The sequence below is a fragment of the Centruroides sculpturatus genome, unplaced genomic scaffold (assembly GCF_000671375.1).
Source record: "Centruroides sculpturatus isolate CEXI.00-Female unplaced genomic scaffold, Cexi_2.0 scaffold157, whole genome shotgun sequence".
NCBI classification, from domain to species: domain Eukaryota; kingdom Metazoa; phylum Arthropoda; class Arachnida; order Scorpiones; family Buthidae; genus Centruroides; species Centruroides sculpturatus.
In genome coordinates this window covers 38,195-55,597 of record NW_019384522.1, presented here as the reverse complement: position 1 = coordinate 55,597, position 17,403 = coordinate 38,195, and the positions used below count along the sequence as shown (strand labels likewise).

The following is a 17,403-nucleotide window of genomic DNA, read 5'->3' as shown; positions in this document are numbered from 1 at the left end:
CAAAACATTGTAAATTATTTAATAAGTTATTAAAATTATAATTATTAATTTAGGTAAGAGATTGCACCTAACACATACCTCTAGTACCAAATTACTTAGTTTCTAATTATTAAATATAGCATATTAATAGCCTGATTAATTACAGTGATTGTTTGGCTTAGTATTAGAATTTATTTATTTATTTAGACTTATTATATTTGTCACAAGATGGCAGCCTAACTGCCTACCTCTAGCCAAATTATTTTGTTCCAGATTATTAATTACACTTAAAACAGTCTGATAAAAATCTGACAGATCATTTGGTTACAAACAAAATAATTTAAATTTAAAAAGAGCATACATTTGTATCTTCCTTTGTTATATAATAGTCTCTATTTCCTAAAATGATTTTTAATCATATATCAATTAACTACAATAATCTAAAATACAATTATGTAATCAAATATATAAAACTTTGTTTTATAAAACTGAATTTTAATGCTGATCTTGAGTATTTCATTTATTTTCACTAAAGTACTGTACATCAAACCAAGGTTCATTTTTTATTTTTAGGTTTATCTTGTTAAAAGATTTTCTGAAAATTTAGAATCAATAGAACAAAGACCAGTAAAATCATTCTTTTAAATTTTCATGTGAAGTTGCTAAGCTAATAAATTTATTGATTTAATAAGTCATTTCAAATAAGAATTTAGAACCATTAGGATCCAGTAAGCTTTGTAAATTACTAACAGCATCTTTAGAAAATGTGAAAAATTTTTTGTGTTTCTCAGACATTCATTTACCATTGTGATTTTTCTCAAAACCTCCAAAGACATATTTATGCATAACGCATCTTTAGATCTTCTTTGTTCATTTTCTATGCAATTCATGCATTAATTATTATTATTATTACACACACCTATTTGAGCATAACAAACATCTCAAAAGTATATAGAAACATCCAACAATCACCTAAATGATCAGGCTGCAATTCCACTTTTTTTAAAATTTTAAATCAGGGGTGTCCAACCTTTTTGTTTCTCTGGGCCGCATTGGAAGAAGTCAAGGAGTTTTGGTATGAAAATGCTGAAAAGCTTCAAATTATTAACTTGTTGATTGTAAATAATACTCAACAAATGCCAATCATAACAGATTTTTTAATTATTTGAAATTGAAACATTTAATTAATTATTTTAAAATTATTGCAAATTCTTGAAAAATGTTTTAAAATACTTATATCTTTTTAAAAAATAATAATTACTATAATACTTTTGAAGTTGTCAGTCACTAAAAAATTTTTCAGAACAAAAATAATCTTTGCACTTTTCGCAATTAAATTGTAAAATGGCAAAAAGAAACATTTTTAATTAGACTTTAAATCTAAAAATTCTGAAAATTTTTATACGAAAAAAATTATCTTTATTCAAAAATAATAGATATTTTTGGTTTCTTGATCAATCATTTATGATCTGTTTTTGAATAAAGATCTCACTGAACAATTTCCACTACTTTCTTTAATTTGTTTTTATCATCCATTTCACCATAATTTTCCTAATAGTTCCATTTCTCCAATTGCTGATTGGTCTTTTACTATCATTGCTAGGTTTGTCCATCTCTCATTTCTCAATTTTGACACTTGCCTGACCCATCTTTATTTTGCATTTATTATGTATTTTCCTCTCTTTAAGCATTAACCTGAACTATTCTACCCCATCTTTCCCTGGATAATGTTTAACATATGTTCCCGTCTTTTGTCAGAGTCCATGTTTCATTTCCATAACATAAAAGGAAATTTACATTGATAAAATGCTTTTCTTTTAATGTACACTACAATATTGTCTTTAAATACATATTTCATCTTTCCATAAATTATTCAGTCAAGCTGAATCCTTCAGTTTATTTCTTCTCTTTACCTTCTTCCTCCAAATTTATTTGTTTATTTTTTAATATATACACACCATTCCACATCAGGATATATGTACAACAGACACAGAACCAACGTCTGGTGCGTATAATACAAACATTGCACAAACATTTTCCAACGCCTTGGAGTTCTTCTCAGGTGTGACTGAATGGTTACCCAATGAAATGTTATTTTTTTTAAATCCTGGATATATGTATAAATTCATATTTCTGATCTCTTGATCATTTAGAGTTATTCTTTGTCGTAGAGTGTAGACATTTATCATAATTTTGTTTATTAATAATATTTATTTTTAGTCCAACATACTTTTAGCTGCTATTAAAAATTCTATTAATATCAATATACATTAAATAATACTTTTTAATGAAATTTAGTAAGAGATAAATCTGGTATACTTCAACTAAAATGTAATTTGGCTTAAAGGTGGGTGCTGTGAGTAACCAGTATAGTATATCTAAAGTAATAGTTCTGGAAGCAAAGATCAGACGGGGTCCATGTAGCATAACTGAAAACACGACCACATGGTATGTGGAAGTTGTGATTTTGAGTTCCGCCTTGCGCTGATTCTTTTCTTTTAAAACTTTCTAAATTAATTAATAAGTATTAATTCAACTAAAATGTCTCAATATATATAAAGTATGTATCATTTGAATATATAATGAATCTTGGTTTGATGTACTTTAGTGAAAGTAAATGAAATACTCAAGATCAGCATTAAAATTCAGGATATAAACACAATATAAAAATAAAACAATCTTAATTACGAAGAAGCATTTAATAAAGAGCCAAAAATGTTTATTTTACTTTTATCAGAAAAAGAGAAAAGAATCAGCTTTGGATCAATTCTTTTCTTCCAGGATACTGTATTCTAAATTATATTAAAATTTATATCAACTTCCTGAAACTCAAAACATTGTAAATTATTTAATAAGTTATTAAAATTATAATTATTAATTTAGGTAAGAGATTGCACCTAACACATACCTCTAGTACCAAATTACTTAGTTTCTAATTATTAAATATAGCATATTAATAGCCTGATTAATTACAGTGATTGTTTGGCTTAGTATTAGAATTTATTTATTTATTTAGACTTATTATATTTGTCACAAGATGGCAGCCTAACTGCCTACCTCTAGCCAAATTATTTTGTTCCAGATTATTAATTACACTTAAAACAGTCTGATAAAAATCTGACAGATCATTTGGTTACAAACAAAATAATTTAAATTTAAAAAGAGCATACATTTGTATCTTCCTTTGTTATATAATAGTCTCTATTTCCTAAAATGATTTTTAATCATATATCAATTAACTACAATAATCTAAAATACAATTATGTAATCAAATATATAAAACTTTGTTTTATAAAACTGAATTTTAATGCTGATCTTGAGTATTTCATTTATTTTCACTAAAGTACTGTACATCAAACCAAGGTTCATTNAAAAATAATGTTCTTTATTTAGTTCACCAGGTGAACTAAATAAAGAACATTATTTTTGAACTGTAAGACTAAATATCTGCATCCATAATTCCAGTATAATAAGTCCTGTTAATATATAGATTGTACTTGTAATACAAAATAAATTTTAAATAGAGTTATAAAAAAAGGGCAAAAAGGCATATTAATTATAGCCTGATCAATTGGGCAATCGTTTGGCTATTTGAACTTGTATCTTGAAAGCTGCTAAATTTCCAGTTAATTCCCTTCTCCTGTATATAATGTTATTATTTCAGAGAATTATTTAGATATTGACTTTTGAGTTTAATGTGATTATTGCTGATTTAAAAATCATTGTAGTCCAAGATAGCAGTTTAACCTCCTATCTTTATAACAAATAATTTATAGTAATTGTTAATAGTTAGTGAAAATATAGCCAGAATAATATGGTATTTAATGATTTGATTATTAAGAATATTTAGACTTGATTGTTTACATATGCTTACAATGAATTGCTAAGGAAAACGAAAAAGAAAACCATATTTTAATGTTTGAGATAGTACTTTCTAAACTTAAACTAGTGTTATGCTTTTAGTGGCTACTCTGGAAGCATGAGGTATATAATGGGTGGGTCTTATTTCTTTTTAGACATTGTCTGCAAGTCATATGCTGCTGTAGGATATTCACACTAACTTACATTAGTTATTGTTATTTTGTTATTAATTGTACTACAACAGATATATGCATTATGAACTTTAATAGTCAAATTGGTTTTTATGTAGAAAAATATATCTTTTGAATTACATCAAAAATATTTATATTTTATTATGAATATTGTCCAGTATTTAATGATTTAAAAGGTAAAAAGTTATATTATTTGTATTTCAATGTTAATTACATAAAGTTAAATATACAAATTTAAGAAAATTAAAGCAGAAAAATATATTGTAAACTAAGTAATGCATGAATTTTTACATTAATACATTTTTTCTGATTATAAAAAAAATTGATAAATTTTTGAGTTGAAAGTTTTACTATCAGATAAATTGCATTTTCATTTTATAATCATTTAATCATATTAAAAAGTCTTTATTGATTAAACATGGAAATTAGACTGAATGGGTCTTTTTCAATACAATTGGTGGATGAAAATTTAATTATCTATTAATTCAATTTTAAATAATAATTTATACAAGTATATATACAAATATTAATTTTAAATTATAAAATTAATATAAATGACTATTGACTTCAAGAAATCAATACAGATTTCTATTAAGTATTTATAATAATGACCACATGGAATGAAGATTACAACTTTTTCCAACAGAAGTTGGATGCACTTGATAGAAATTCAAATATTGTGTGTTTGTATGTATACATACATACATACAAAAACACATTTAAAATAAAGATTATATATAATCTTTATTTTAAATAAAATGATTAAATTTTCATTCAATATCTTATTGGAAAAAAACCTATTAGATCTAAATTGTCATAAAAAGCCAATAGAAATTTTTTAAACTAAGAATTATAGACATTATAATAAAATTAAAATATCAAGGTAAATTTTCAATATCTTTCTTCAGTAGACATTTGTACAGGCATTTGCTTCATGTATTGTGTATCCCATTATCATTATTACTTTTGTTGTTGTTAATAATTGTGTTCACTTAATTTATTCTGATATTTAGTGTAATTGCAAAATTTGATTGACTAACAATATAATAGCATGCTCTGTGTGTACACTCATTATCATAGGCTCATAATCCACCACCGGCAAGAACTGCATGGCAGAGATTATTATCAACTTCCAAGAAACGTGCTGCCATAGCGTGTCTTCGTAGTGTCCCACTCTTTAATGTTGAGAGGTAATGGTCTTATTATTGCATTTATGGAAATTATTATTACTGTATTTATAATAATGAATTATTTAATATTTAACATTCCCCATATATTACAAAAAAGTAATCCCAAACTGAAGCATAAGATGGTTTAAATTTTTTATTTTTCCTTTTCTGATACATAACTATAATTGTATAAATGAAATTTTTATATTTAACCCAGTTTTCAATTATTTAACTACATATAACATAAAATCTGGCCTAAATAATGTTTGTTGTATATATGCATCACTTAACATTATTTATTTGAATTTTTTAAAGTATTTTTTTTATTTTTAATCTGATTAAGAAAGAATTTGTTTAAGTGCATCTAATTAAACTCTAGATCTAGTAATGTTTAAAGGATATAATACATTAAAAATCTAAATCTGTTATGATAAGTTTAAACTTCACAAGAAAAATGGAAAATAATTAGCCATGTAACACTCATTTTTAGAAAATTTGTTACTGAAGTTCTTAATTTATAGTATTCCAGAAATTTGAATTAGATTTAAGAGAAGGATTGTCATTATAGCAAGTTATAAGATAATGTTTATAATTTGATAAAAATTCCTGGAATGATGAAAACTGCACAATATTCACAGCATAACTTTTCTTATAGGCTATTTCTGGAGTCTGAAATTATAACTCTTCCTGTAGCTAAACATCCATTGGAATTACAATTAAGTTACACAACAGTAAAAACTGCAAAATTGACTCTCTATCAAATATATGATAATAGGAATTTTAATAAATTCCTATTATCATATATTTGATAGAGAACATAAAAACATAATAAACACAAAATATACAAGGATTGATCAAATGAAATCCATTCAGATAAATTTATTAAGACAAATGAAACAGTATTTCTATCAGTATGGTTTAATTAAACAAAGTAATATATGAGAAAGTCAGAAAGCATTTTTGTTTGTTAAAAAAAGTCACTGTAGGCATTGACACACATCTCACTGCTTGGGGATACGACGGATACTGTTTGTGAAGAATGATGTTGGTTGGTCCTTGAACCCATGACTGGAGGGTCGGCACCACGTCATGATGCCATGTCAGGATGACACCACTATGTTGGAAACAACATAGAAATCGTGATGGTAACCGCTCGTAACCGCACCATTAATATGTGACTGCTTGTGTTCTTGCACGAGTGTTCACGTACTAAGGACAGTTGGATCCAGATGGAGGTGACACAAGAGAGAACATATTTTAAGAAGTGCACCAAACATAAATTTAACAATAACAAATTTCGTTTATTTATGATAATTATCAAATTTTATACAAGCAAGCTTTGACCACAATATTAACAAGTCTGTGGGTTCGAAGTTGGAGAGAGAGAGTTTACATATAAATTATATAGATATCTTACAATGCCGGATGGATCAAGTTTACTGTTAAATGGAAGGTGTTCACTTTAGAAGGAGTTCACTTTGATGGAGGAAGATCACGGAGGTATCTGAGCGAGGGGCAACTCTGGTGAGGATGAACTTCTGGTGACAATGACCCCAATCATCATCGGCCCCTCCCTTTTATTGGGGGGTCTTTTTCATGTTTCCTCTTGTCCTTTTTTGGAAATGTTATAGGTCATGGCTAATAGATGAATTTCAGTGAAAGTTCCAGGTGACACATTTGGAAGATTTGTCATCTTCTAAAGGAAGTGAATACAGTGGAAAATGCAATCATATCCTTCTATCGTTTTATTAATTGTTGGGAAAAATTTTTATACAATTTTCTTTGTGTTTAATATAAATTTTAACCATTAAATTTCTTGGATTTATATAATTGTGTAAAAGTTTAATCAAAAATAAAATTGGGGCTCTCACAAACTATTGAGTGACTGCTTCCTTGACTTCTGCATCAGAGTTAAAGTGTTGTCCCTTAAGAGCTTTTTTTAAAGGTCCAAACAAATGAAAGTTACATGGTGACAGATTGGGGTTATAGAAAGAGTGGTGCAGAATCTCCTATCCTTTTCATGCTAAAGTATCCTGCACAGTGTTTGCAACATGCGGTTGAGCATTGTCATGCAACAAAATCACATCAGGTGATAGTATGCCTGGTTGCTTATTCTTTATGGCTTTATGCAGCTTGTCCAATATTACAGTGTTGCAGTTGACATTGATGTTCACAGTCTTTAAAGTCTTCCAGCAAAGGCCTCACAACGTCAAAAAATATGGTCATCATAACCTTACAGGCAAAGACTTGTGACTCGAATTGTTTGTAGGTTGGTAAGCTATCCTGGGGGGTTTCCATTACATGCTTGCTTATCTATTGGTTGGCTGAAAATGGTAGCACAGAAAATCCTTACCCTCCATCTTGTATTGCTGTAAGTGGTGCAAACTCCAATCCAAGTGTTAGCCTTATGGTTGTCACTGAACAAACATGGTATCTATTGTGCAAACACCTTTTGATACCGAAGGTTCTTTGTGACCGCCATTTGAACTGTTCCAAATGACATATGAAATTCCTATGCTAGAGAACATAAGGTCTTCTAATGGGCCCTACTTATTGCTGCACCAATCTTTCTGATGGGTTTGTCTGTCACAACAATATGTGCCTGGCTCAGCCATGAGCCAGGCACATATTGTTGTGACAGACAAACCCATATTGTTGTGACAGACAAATCTTCCGTTTCCTGATGTCCTTCCTGAAACATTTGGGCCCAATTTGTCATTGTTTTTGACACATATTTGTGAATTTGGTGATACATCACCTGCATTTGGCAATGAATATCAACTGGCCAACGTCTTTCTGACGTTAGAAACTGAATAGCACTCACTGATCAACCTTGGATTCCAAATAACCCTGGATATGTTTTTACTACTCTGTGCCGAAAACATAACATGAAAGACAGCTGAATTTCTCTCCTCTTGTTTATTGGTGTATGCTTATCAAGTCACACATCATTCCTCTTCCCTTGTGTCGGACCATGTGGCACAGCAGGAACAGATTTCATTTGATTGATCCTAATATAAACAAGTATATGACATAGAATCAATTTTATAATTTTCTTTATTTTTACTATAATTTATTATCTTTATTTATCCAGATGATATTTCTGTATCATCAATGTTTTATATACATTATTAGAAGAATTGTAATAAATTTCATATTTACAATTACAGTAGTACCTCGGTATACGTCTGATTTAGAATACATCCAATTCGGAATACATCCTATTTGGACGAAACAAATTTTGTTCAGTATACGACTTAATTCAATTATACGCGCCATCTACGAACAAGTAGTACTATCGGTGTATTAGACCAGACTAGACATTCGCGGTGCCACAGTTTATAACTTTGTTAAATTTCTTTTTATTTTAATTTGTAAGTAAAATGTTATTATTTTTATTAATCATAAATTGCAAAAAGGCAACAGAAAAATAAAAAAATGACNTTTCATATAAAAAATTCATTTTACTTTATTATGATTCTGATATTTTTGTTTATATCATACACAATATATTTATTTTATTATTATAGTCTTAATAATTGTATTTAATTTGACTTTTTTAAATAATTATGTAAAGTTAATAAAATATTTTAAGAATTTTTGTTGTTTTACTGGCAATAAAAATTGTATTTGTAATTTCAGAGGTTCAATTTCAGAAGATAATCTTTATATGGAATATGCTTCAATATTTAGTAAGGTAATTGTAAATGTATAAAATTACATGTATTATTTTTAATATATTTTTTTGATTCTATAATATACTTTTATTCTATTTTTACTTTGAAAATGTAAAAATGGAATAAAAAAAGTACATCTTAGAATTGAGGAAATACAGTATTGTTTTAATTGTTAATGATATATGTGTAGTTAAATTTAATTACATTATGGTTTATTAATTATACATTATTCTTATCTTTTAAAACATACTGTTTCCTTTGGTAATAACCATGAGATCATCATTAATTTAATCTTTAAAACCAAATGTTTAAATATTAGATTAATGTAATTTAATTTAATTAATATGCTTATTGATAAATTATAATTATTTTTAATATTCATAATTAGTCTGAGATATCAAAATTCTTAAGAGCCCAAGTTCAAAGTACCACTCTTTATAATTGAATTAATTTACTTTATAATAGAAATCTTCAATATTTTCATAGTCTTTTTTTATATTTACAAAATGAAAAACAGCACAAAACAAAATAACAATTAAAATATTTTAAATTTGCTAAATTAGATTTAAACTTGATAGAATATTTTCTCTATACTAAAATTTCAATATGATTTAAAACATAACTAAAATAGAAATAAGATAGTACTCTAATTAATAACCTTCTTAAATTGTAAACAAACCATCAAAGTTAATCTTATAAATAAAAGGAAAATTTTGTAAATTTGTTTGTTTGTGACAGCATTGTATCTGTTTGAGACCTTTGTAGGTATGGTTTTGTTTGAGTTCATAGTGTCATTGAATTTAATTTTTTTCCCCGGAAATTTATCTTTATTTATATTTATATACTTTCTTACAGATCTGTTCTGTCATATTTTACAGCAAAATTTGCTCACATCTTTTTTTAAAATGACCATAAAAGTTTATTTTAGCAAACAAATCTATAATGCTTCTGCTCACCAACCAATCCACCACTTAAAACACCCCATCATGTTTTTGGAAATAGTAAATTAATGAAACAATTTAATTGTTAAGAACATGTGATCTAAATAAATGATACACAGCTGGCTAAAATTGGCCATGGTGTCATTACCATTTAATCAGGGTTTCTTTACCTGAATACTGATAATTTAGTTTATCACTTACAATGTAAAACCTAACAACACTTGAATCATTTGAAAATAGTTTTAAAAATCTTATTAATCTTATCTTACATCTACTTTCAATGTGTCTTTAAAATATAATTATTATCTCCTGAAATATATCATTTTAAATTGTTTTGTTTTGGATTAGCCATTACTGAATTACCTAAAACTTAGCTACTATTAAATAAATTTGTTAACTTACCACATACTGTATTGTACTCTGATTACCACTCTGATATTGTAAGTCTTTATCTCTTGAGCTAGGACTTCCACATTTTGAAGACAGAGTTATCTATTTTGATAGAATCCTTACTTTCAAATACTTTAATGGCTTTATCTTACCCTTTTATTTTAACCTGCATACACCAAATTTTAACTTATTTAATCTTTTTTTTTCTACTATCCTTTTTTTCAGGTTTTTAATTTCTCAAAATTTCTTTTTTTATAGATTCAGCAACTCTGTCAAAATGTCAAGGACTTTTGCATCATGATTTTCATAAATTTAAGCAAATGTGTAAAAAAGCTTAATATGTGGTTTAATGGCTTTTGCATTTTGTTTTATTATTTTTGTTGCTTTTATCTGAACTATTTTGTTGTTGTTACTTAGGGAAGGCTCGTCTTGTCTAAATGGCCTGTACAACTTTGTAATAAAAAATAATATACACATCATTTCATTATTTAAGTTATTTGCTTGCTATATTCACTTACATAATGTGTATAGTATATACAGTATACATTATATAGGTGAATATTTGCTGCATATTTAGATAAATTCTTATTTGAATAAATAACTAAAATTATAGTAGATAAAATAATGAAATAATTGTACTGGTATAAAAAATAATTTGAGAGTTGAGAAATGAAGTTATATAATTAATAAATTTATTCTAAATTGTTTTTAAACCAATATCTTATTATATATTTCTAAATTTATTTTAGGCATCGTGGAATTAATATATTTCTGCAAACATATCGTGAAATGTGGTTAGAAGAAGAAAATGTTGGCCAAGAACAATTAATAGAAGATTTAACGGTAATTGTTAATTATAATATTGTATAATAAAGTTTTTAAATTAGGATTTATTTAGAATTACACAAAAATTATTTTATTTTCTGTGAAATAAAATAATTTTTTAAAATTCATATTTTGAATTTAAGGAAAATAATTTATATATATAATTCATATCAGTTAAATATTTGTTTGTTAATTTCTTGATACAGCTTTACAATGTCATATTTCAAAACAAATTTTATAAAAATTAAAATTTACTTATGACATATTACAGCAATGTTTCTCAACTCACAGTTACACTGCCAAAATTTATTTTAAGCTCAAAAAAATATTTTATTGCTATACTTTATATGTATTATTTCATCATTTTCCAAAAAATCATATTGTCTGACTCCCTCTAGTGAAAAAATTTAGCTTTAAAATTTTAAGATTTAGTTTTATAAACGATTTATTAAAGTAATAAATAAATATCATAACCTATTTATTATATATTAATACATCTTATATAAATATGAACAATTTCAAGATTAAATAAAATTTTAAAATAAAAGTTAAAAGGTAAAATTAAAACAAAAATAACTAATTGAATACTGCTTAGTTGATTTACAATTACAAATTAGCCTTATTAAAAAATATATTATTAAAAATATTAATTAATTAACAACTTTATTGTAATAAGGGGACCTTGTTACAGGGGGTTAGAAAGATCAATTGTAATAGTATTGAATTTACAATGTTTGATAATGTAGTCGAATAGATTCCGTATAAAACAATTATAATGATAGCAATCAACAGAAAGTTTATATAAATATACAGACTTCAGATATATTATCATAATAGATGGTTAAACAAGAATATTGACAATATTTCAATTAGTTAATTGGTTGGTTATATGAATAAAAAAATTATTTATTTTATACATATATTTAGATGTTAAATTATATTATTAAAAATATTTAAAACATTATATTTAAAAAAATTGTGAAAGAATAACATACAAAATTGTTTAATAACAAAAAACTGAGTTTTTTTTTTCTTGAGTTAAAAATGAGTTGTATGCCTTGTCTATCCTAAGTTATAATTTAATATTATCTATTTATATAATTAATTCTTTTTAAAACAAAAGTTAAAATGTTTTCTCTTTCATTGGAATTTTTGTATAATTTAAAAAAAATTAAATTTTAAAAATAACAAAGTAGTTATTATTTGTATATTTTAGCAATCATTTGAAGATGCAGAACAAGCAGTTGCACAAGAGGATGAAGAAGAAAAACCTGATCCTTTAAATCAGCTAGTTGTGGCATTCAGTCGTAATGCTACTACAGAACACACGTATGTCACAAATTTATCAGATGTTATTTTTTTAATACAAATTTTTTTAGCTTACTTAATCAAAGTTATCATATATGAAAGAACAATAATTCAATTTCTCAAATTGAAACATTATTCTGTACTTTTCATATAAAAAATTCATTTTACTTTATTATGATTCTGATATTTTTGTTTATATCATACACAATATATTTATTTTATTATTATAGTCTTAATAATTGTATTTAATTTGACTTTTTTAAATAATTATGTAAAGTTAATAAAATATTTTAAGAATTTTTGTTGTTTTACTGGCAATAAAAATTGTATTTGTAATTTCAGAGGTTCAATTTCAGAAGATAATCTTTATATGGAATATGCTTCAATATTTAGTAAGGTAATTGTAAATGTATAAAATTACATGTATTATTTTTAATATATTTTTTTGATTCTATAATATACTTTTATTCTATTTTTACTTTGAAAATGTAAAAATGGAATAAAAAAAGTACATCTTAGAATTGAGGAAATACAGTATTGTTTTAATTGTTAATGATATATGTGTAGTTAAATTTAATTACATTATGGTTTATTAATTATACATTATTCTTATCTTTTAAAACATACTGTTTCCTTTGGTAATAACCATGAGATCATCATTAATTTAATCTTTAAAACCAAATGTTTAAATATTAAATTAATGTAATTTAATTTAATTAATATGCTTATTGATAAATTATAATTATTTTTAATATTCATAATTAGTCTGAGATATCAAAATTCTTAAGAGCCCAAGTTCAAAGTACCACTCTTTATAATTGAATTAATTTACTTTATAATAGAAATCTTCAATATTTTCATAGTCTTTTTTTATATTTACAAAATGAAAAACAGCACAAAACAAAATAACAATTAAAATATTTTAAATTTGCTAAATTAGATTTAAACTTGATAGAATATTTTCTCTATACTAAAATTTCAATATGATTTAAAACATAACTAAAATAGAAATAAGATAGTACTCTAATTAATAACCTTCTTAAATTGTAAACAAACCATCAAAGTTAATCTTATAAATAAAAGGAAAATTTTGTAAATTTGTTTGTTTGTGACAGCATTGTATCTGTTTGAGACCTTTGTAGGTATGGTTTTGTTTGAGTTCATAGTGTCATTGAATTTAATTTTTTTCCCTGGAAATTTATCTTTATTTATATTTATATACTTTCTTACAGATCTGTTCTGTCATATTTTACAGCAAAATTTGCTCACATCTTTTTTTAAAATGACCATAAAAGTTTATTTTAGCAAACAAATCTATAATGCTACTGCTCACCAACCAATCCACCACTTAAAACACCCCATCATGTTTTTGGAAATAGTAAATTAATGAAACAATTTAATTGTTAAGAACATGTGATCTAAATAAATGATACACAGCTGGCTAAAATTGGCCATGGTGTCATTACCATTTAATCAGGGTTTCTTTACCTGAATACTGATAATTTAGTTTATCACTTACAATGTAAAACCTAACAACACTTGAATCATTTGAAAATAGTTTTAAAAATCTTATTAATCTTATCTTACATCTACTTTCAATGTGTCTTTAAAATATAATTATTATCTCCTGAAATATATCATTTTAAATTGTTTTGTTTTGGATTGCTCTACCAAGAATTACTTCATCATCATTTGAGAAAAACTTTTTAACCTTTGCAAATATTTGTATAAAATATGATGAAACAAATCTATGTAAAGATATGTAAATAAAATAAAATTTATTTTGTTAAGAGAGGATCAAAAGAAGAACAATGAAATTTGTTGAGGACAGATTGGGGTTATAGAAAGAGTGGTGCAGAATCTCCTATCCTTTTCATGCTAAAGTATCCTGCACAGTGTTTGCAACATGCGGTTGAGCATTGTCATGCAACAAAATCACATCAGGTGATAGTATGCCTGGTTGCTTATTCTTTATGGCTTTATGCAGCTTGTCCAATATTACAGTGTTGCAGTTGACATTGATGTTCACAGTCTTTAAAGTCTTCCAGCAAAGGCCTCACAACGTCAAAAAATATGGTCATCATAACCTTACAGGCAAAGACTTGTGACTCGAATTGTTTGTAGGTTGGTAAGCTATCCTGGGGGGTTTCCATTACATGCTTGCTTATCTATTGGTTGGCTGAAAATGGTAGCACAGAAAATCCTTACCCTCCATCTTGTATTGCTGTAAGTGGTGCAAACTCCAATCCAAGTGTTAGCCTTATGGTTGTCACTGAACAAACATGGTATCTATTGTGCAAACACCTTTTGATACTGAAGGTTCTTTGTGATTGCCATTTGAACTGTTCCAAATGACATATGAAAGGTAAGAGCAGAGAATGCTATTCCTCCGCTAGAGAATGTAAGGTCTGACGATGGTCCACACTTATTGCTGTATCAATCTTCCTGATGGTTTTGTCTATTGCAACATGTGCCTGGCCTGGCCATGGTAAATCTTCCTTTTTCTGATGTCCTTCCTGAAACATTTAAGCCCAATCTGTCACTGTTATTTTCGACACCGGTTCGACCACTGATCGACCTTGGACAGATTCTGAATAATTCCCACTGATGTTTTCACTACTCTATGCTGAAAATAAAATGTGAGAGACATCTGAACTTCTTCCTGCTTGTTCATTGGTGTATGCTTATCATGCCACTGTGATATCATTCCCCTCCTCTTGCACTAGACCGCGTGATGGGATGAATGTACAGTAGAGCATCGATTATCTGACTCAATTGGGGACTGGGTTGGTCGGATAACTGAAAAAACGGATAACCGAAAAATATGAAAAAATACATTATAAGTATAGTATATCTCATGTAATTAGTATATTAGCTATTAACCTACTTTGCGTTGAATTTTCATCGATGTTAAGCCCAACAAAAATTTTTTAAAAATAATAATCGTCGTTATTGTATCGTTAAAAATTAGAATTAAGCCTCATTTAAATACTTTCTTCCTTTTATGGTCGAGCCATGTTGCCAGCTAAAACACGTAAAAATACTATTAAAGTAGCCAAGACATAGCCAAATATTGTAGCGCCACATCACTAGCGGACATTTCAATTTGCCCACTAGAACGGTCGGTTAACTGATGTGACGGTTAATCGGGGGTTGGATAATCGATGCTCTACTGTATTTCATTTGATCAATCCTGATATATATTTTATAGCTTTTTATATTTATTTATAGAAAGTTTTATATTTTCTTACAAATATAATATATTATTTTAAATAAATGTATTAATATACTTATATTCACATTCAGAATATCAAATTTAACTTGTATAACAGGAATTGTATAACAGTATTGGAATTGTGTCAAGTTTTATCCCCCTTCTTTGCAAATCTCCACATTTTGAGACCTCCCGAATCCAAAAAAGTAAAAAAAAAAGACAAAAAGAATTCCATGGATCTATGTCCATGCTTGTGTGTTGGTGTCTATTTTGCTTAATATCTCAGGGTAGAGTAAAGCATGCATGTCATGACATANATTAATGTTATTAACAAAGTAAAAATTGAAAGTGTCTGTAGAAGTAATTTTTTAAAATATCCTTTTTTGTGATAAAGATTTAATACTTATTATTATAATCTAGACGTGTTAATCCTTAAATATACTTGTATATTGGGCTACAAGTATATATTATATATACTTGTGACCCAAAACTCCTTGACTTCTTCCAATGCGGCTCAGAGAAACAAAAGGGTTGGACACCCCTGTATTAGATATTTTGTTTAATTAAAAAGTACAAGAAATCTTTCAAATTCAGCAAAAAAATTCTATAAAACAAGTGGGTACTTTTCCAATAATGGGACACCAGCCAATATGTACAGCAATGGGTAAGATTTAAGCTCTGATTGAGGAGTTTTTGCACCACTCCCAGAAATGTTGACTGCAAGATATTCACCTCCAAAGATCAGTTTTTAACATATATCAGTATTCTGCCTATTCGACATGCTTTACATATAGTTGTGTTCCCAAGTTGAGATTCATAATCTGGCCAAGCTGGTCATGACCTGTAAATCTTGTTCCAAGTCATTGTTACAGTTAATTACAGCTACCTAATGCAGGGTTATTGGGATAAAATTGTTATGTACAGCATTGTAAAAAATTGTAAATAGCATGTTGTAAATAGCAAATTGTAACAATAAATGTTCATGTTCAATAAATGCAATGCAGACATTCTGAGATCTTATGCTTTTTTCCCACTTTTCTATCTCACTTTATTTCTTCTTACCTCTATCCTCTTTTCTAAAACCCTTCTTTCATACTTCACTTACATATTGATACATGTTAAAAACTGATCTTTGGAGGTGAATATCTTGCAAACAGATTAGAAGGGCTGTCTGTGTTTACCCAGACAGCCCCTCTAATCTTTAAAGACAAGACAAAACATCCAGTCGTGTGCTTTAGTGCAAGTGATAGTGAGCACCTCAGCCCCCATATCTCCTAAAACTATATAACATCAAATACTCCATGAACAGTCAGGTGGGCTACTTAAAGCTGGCATAGTCGCATGTGTAATATGTATTGTATTAAAATGTAAAATATTAGTGAGTCCGCCAGGTGGCGATCGTTGTGATGCATCACGGGAACGGCACCTGAGCGCTCACTTTGGTTGGAACCTTTTCACAATAAACATAACATGGTGCAGTCGACAAACGCTTAGAGAAAGACGAAAGATTCTCCCGTACTAGATTCAACATGTCCACGTTTCAAAATCTTCCTCCTCCAAAACCGATGTTGGTAGAAGGTGACTTAGGAGCGAATTGGAAGAAATTTAAGAAAAGTTACCTACTTTATTCGACGGCAACCGAACTCACGACGAAGAACAATGAAACTCAAGCCGCCATCTTGCTCCATTGTTTGGGAGAAGAAGCACTAGAAATTTTTGAAACATTAGAACTTAGTGAGGAAGAAGCGAAACAGCCCAATGTAATTCTAGAAAAACTCGAGTTGTATTTTATTCCGAAAAGCAACCAAAGTGTTGAGAGTCACAAGTTCAACACTCGTGTGCAAGGAC

At 27.5% G+C, this 17,403-nt stretch overlaps 1 protein-coding gene across 1 annotated transcript in view; it reads left to right on the top strand.

The window, feature by feature from the left end:
* LOC111622781 (ryanodine receptor-like) overlaps positions 1-17,403 on the top strand; it is a 420,607-nt gene that overhangs the window by 367,568 nt on the left and 35,636 nt on the right. Inside the window, exons 98-100 of the mRNA XM_023365203.1 lie at positions 10,958-11,051; positions 12,250-12,362; positions 12,684-12,744. Coding sequence (XP_023220971.1) covers positions 10,958-11,051; positions 12,250-12,362; positions 12,684-12,744 — 268 coding nt within the window. The remainder of the gene's footprint in view (positions 1-10,957; positions 11,052-12,249; positions 12,363-12,683; positions 12,745-17,403) is intronic.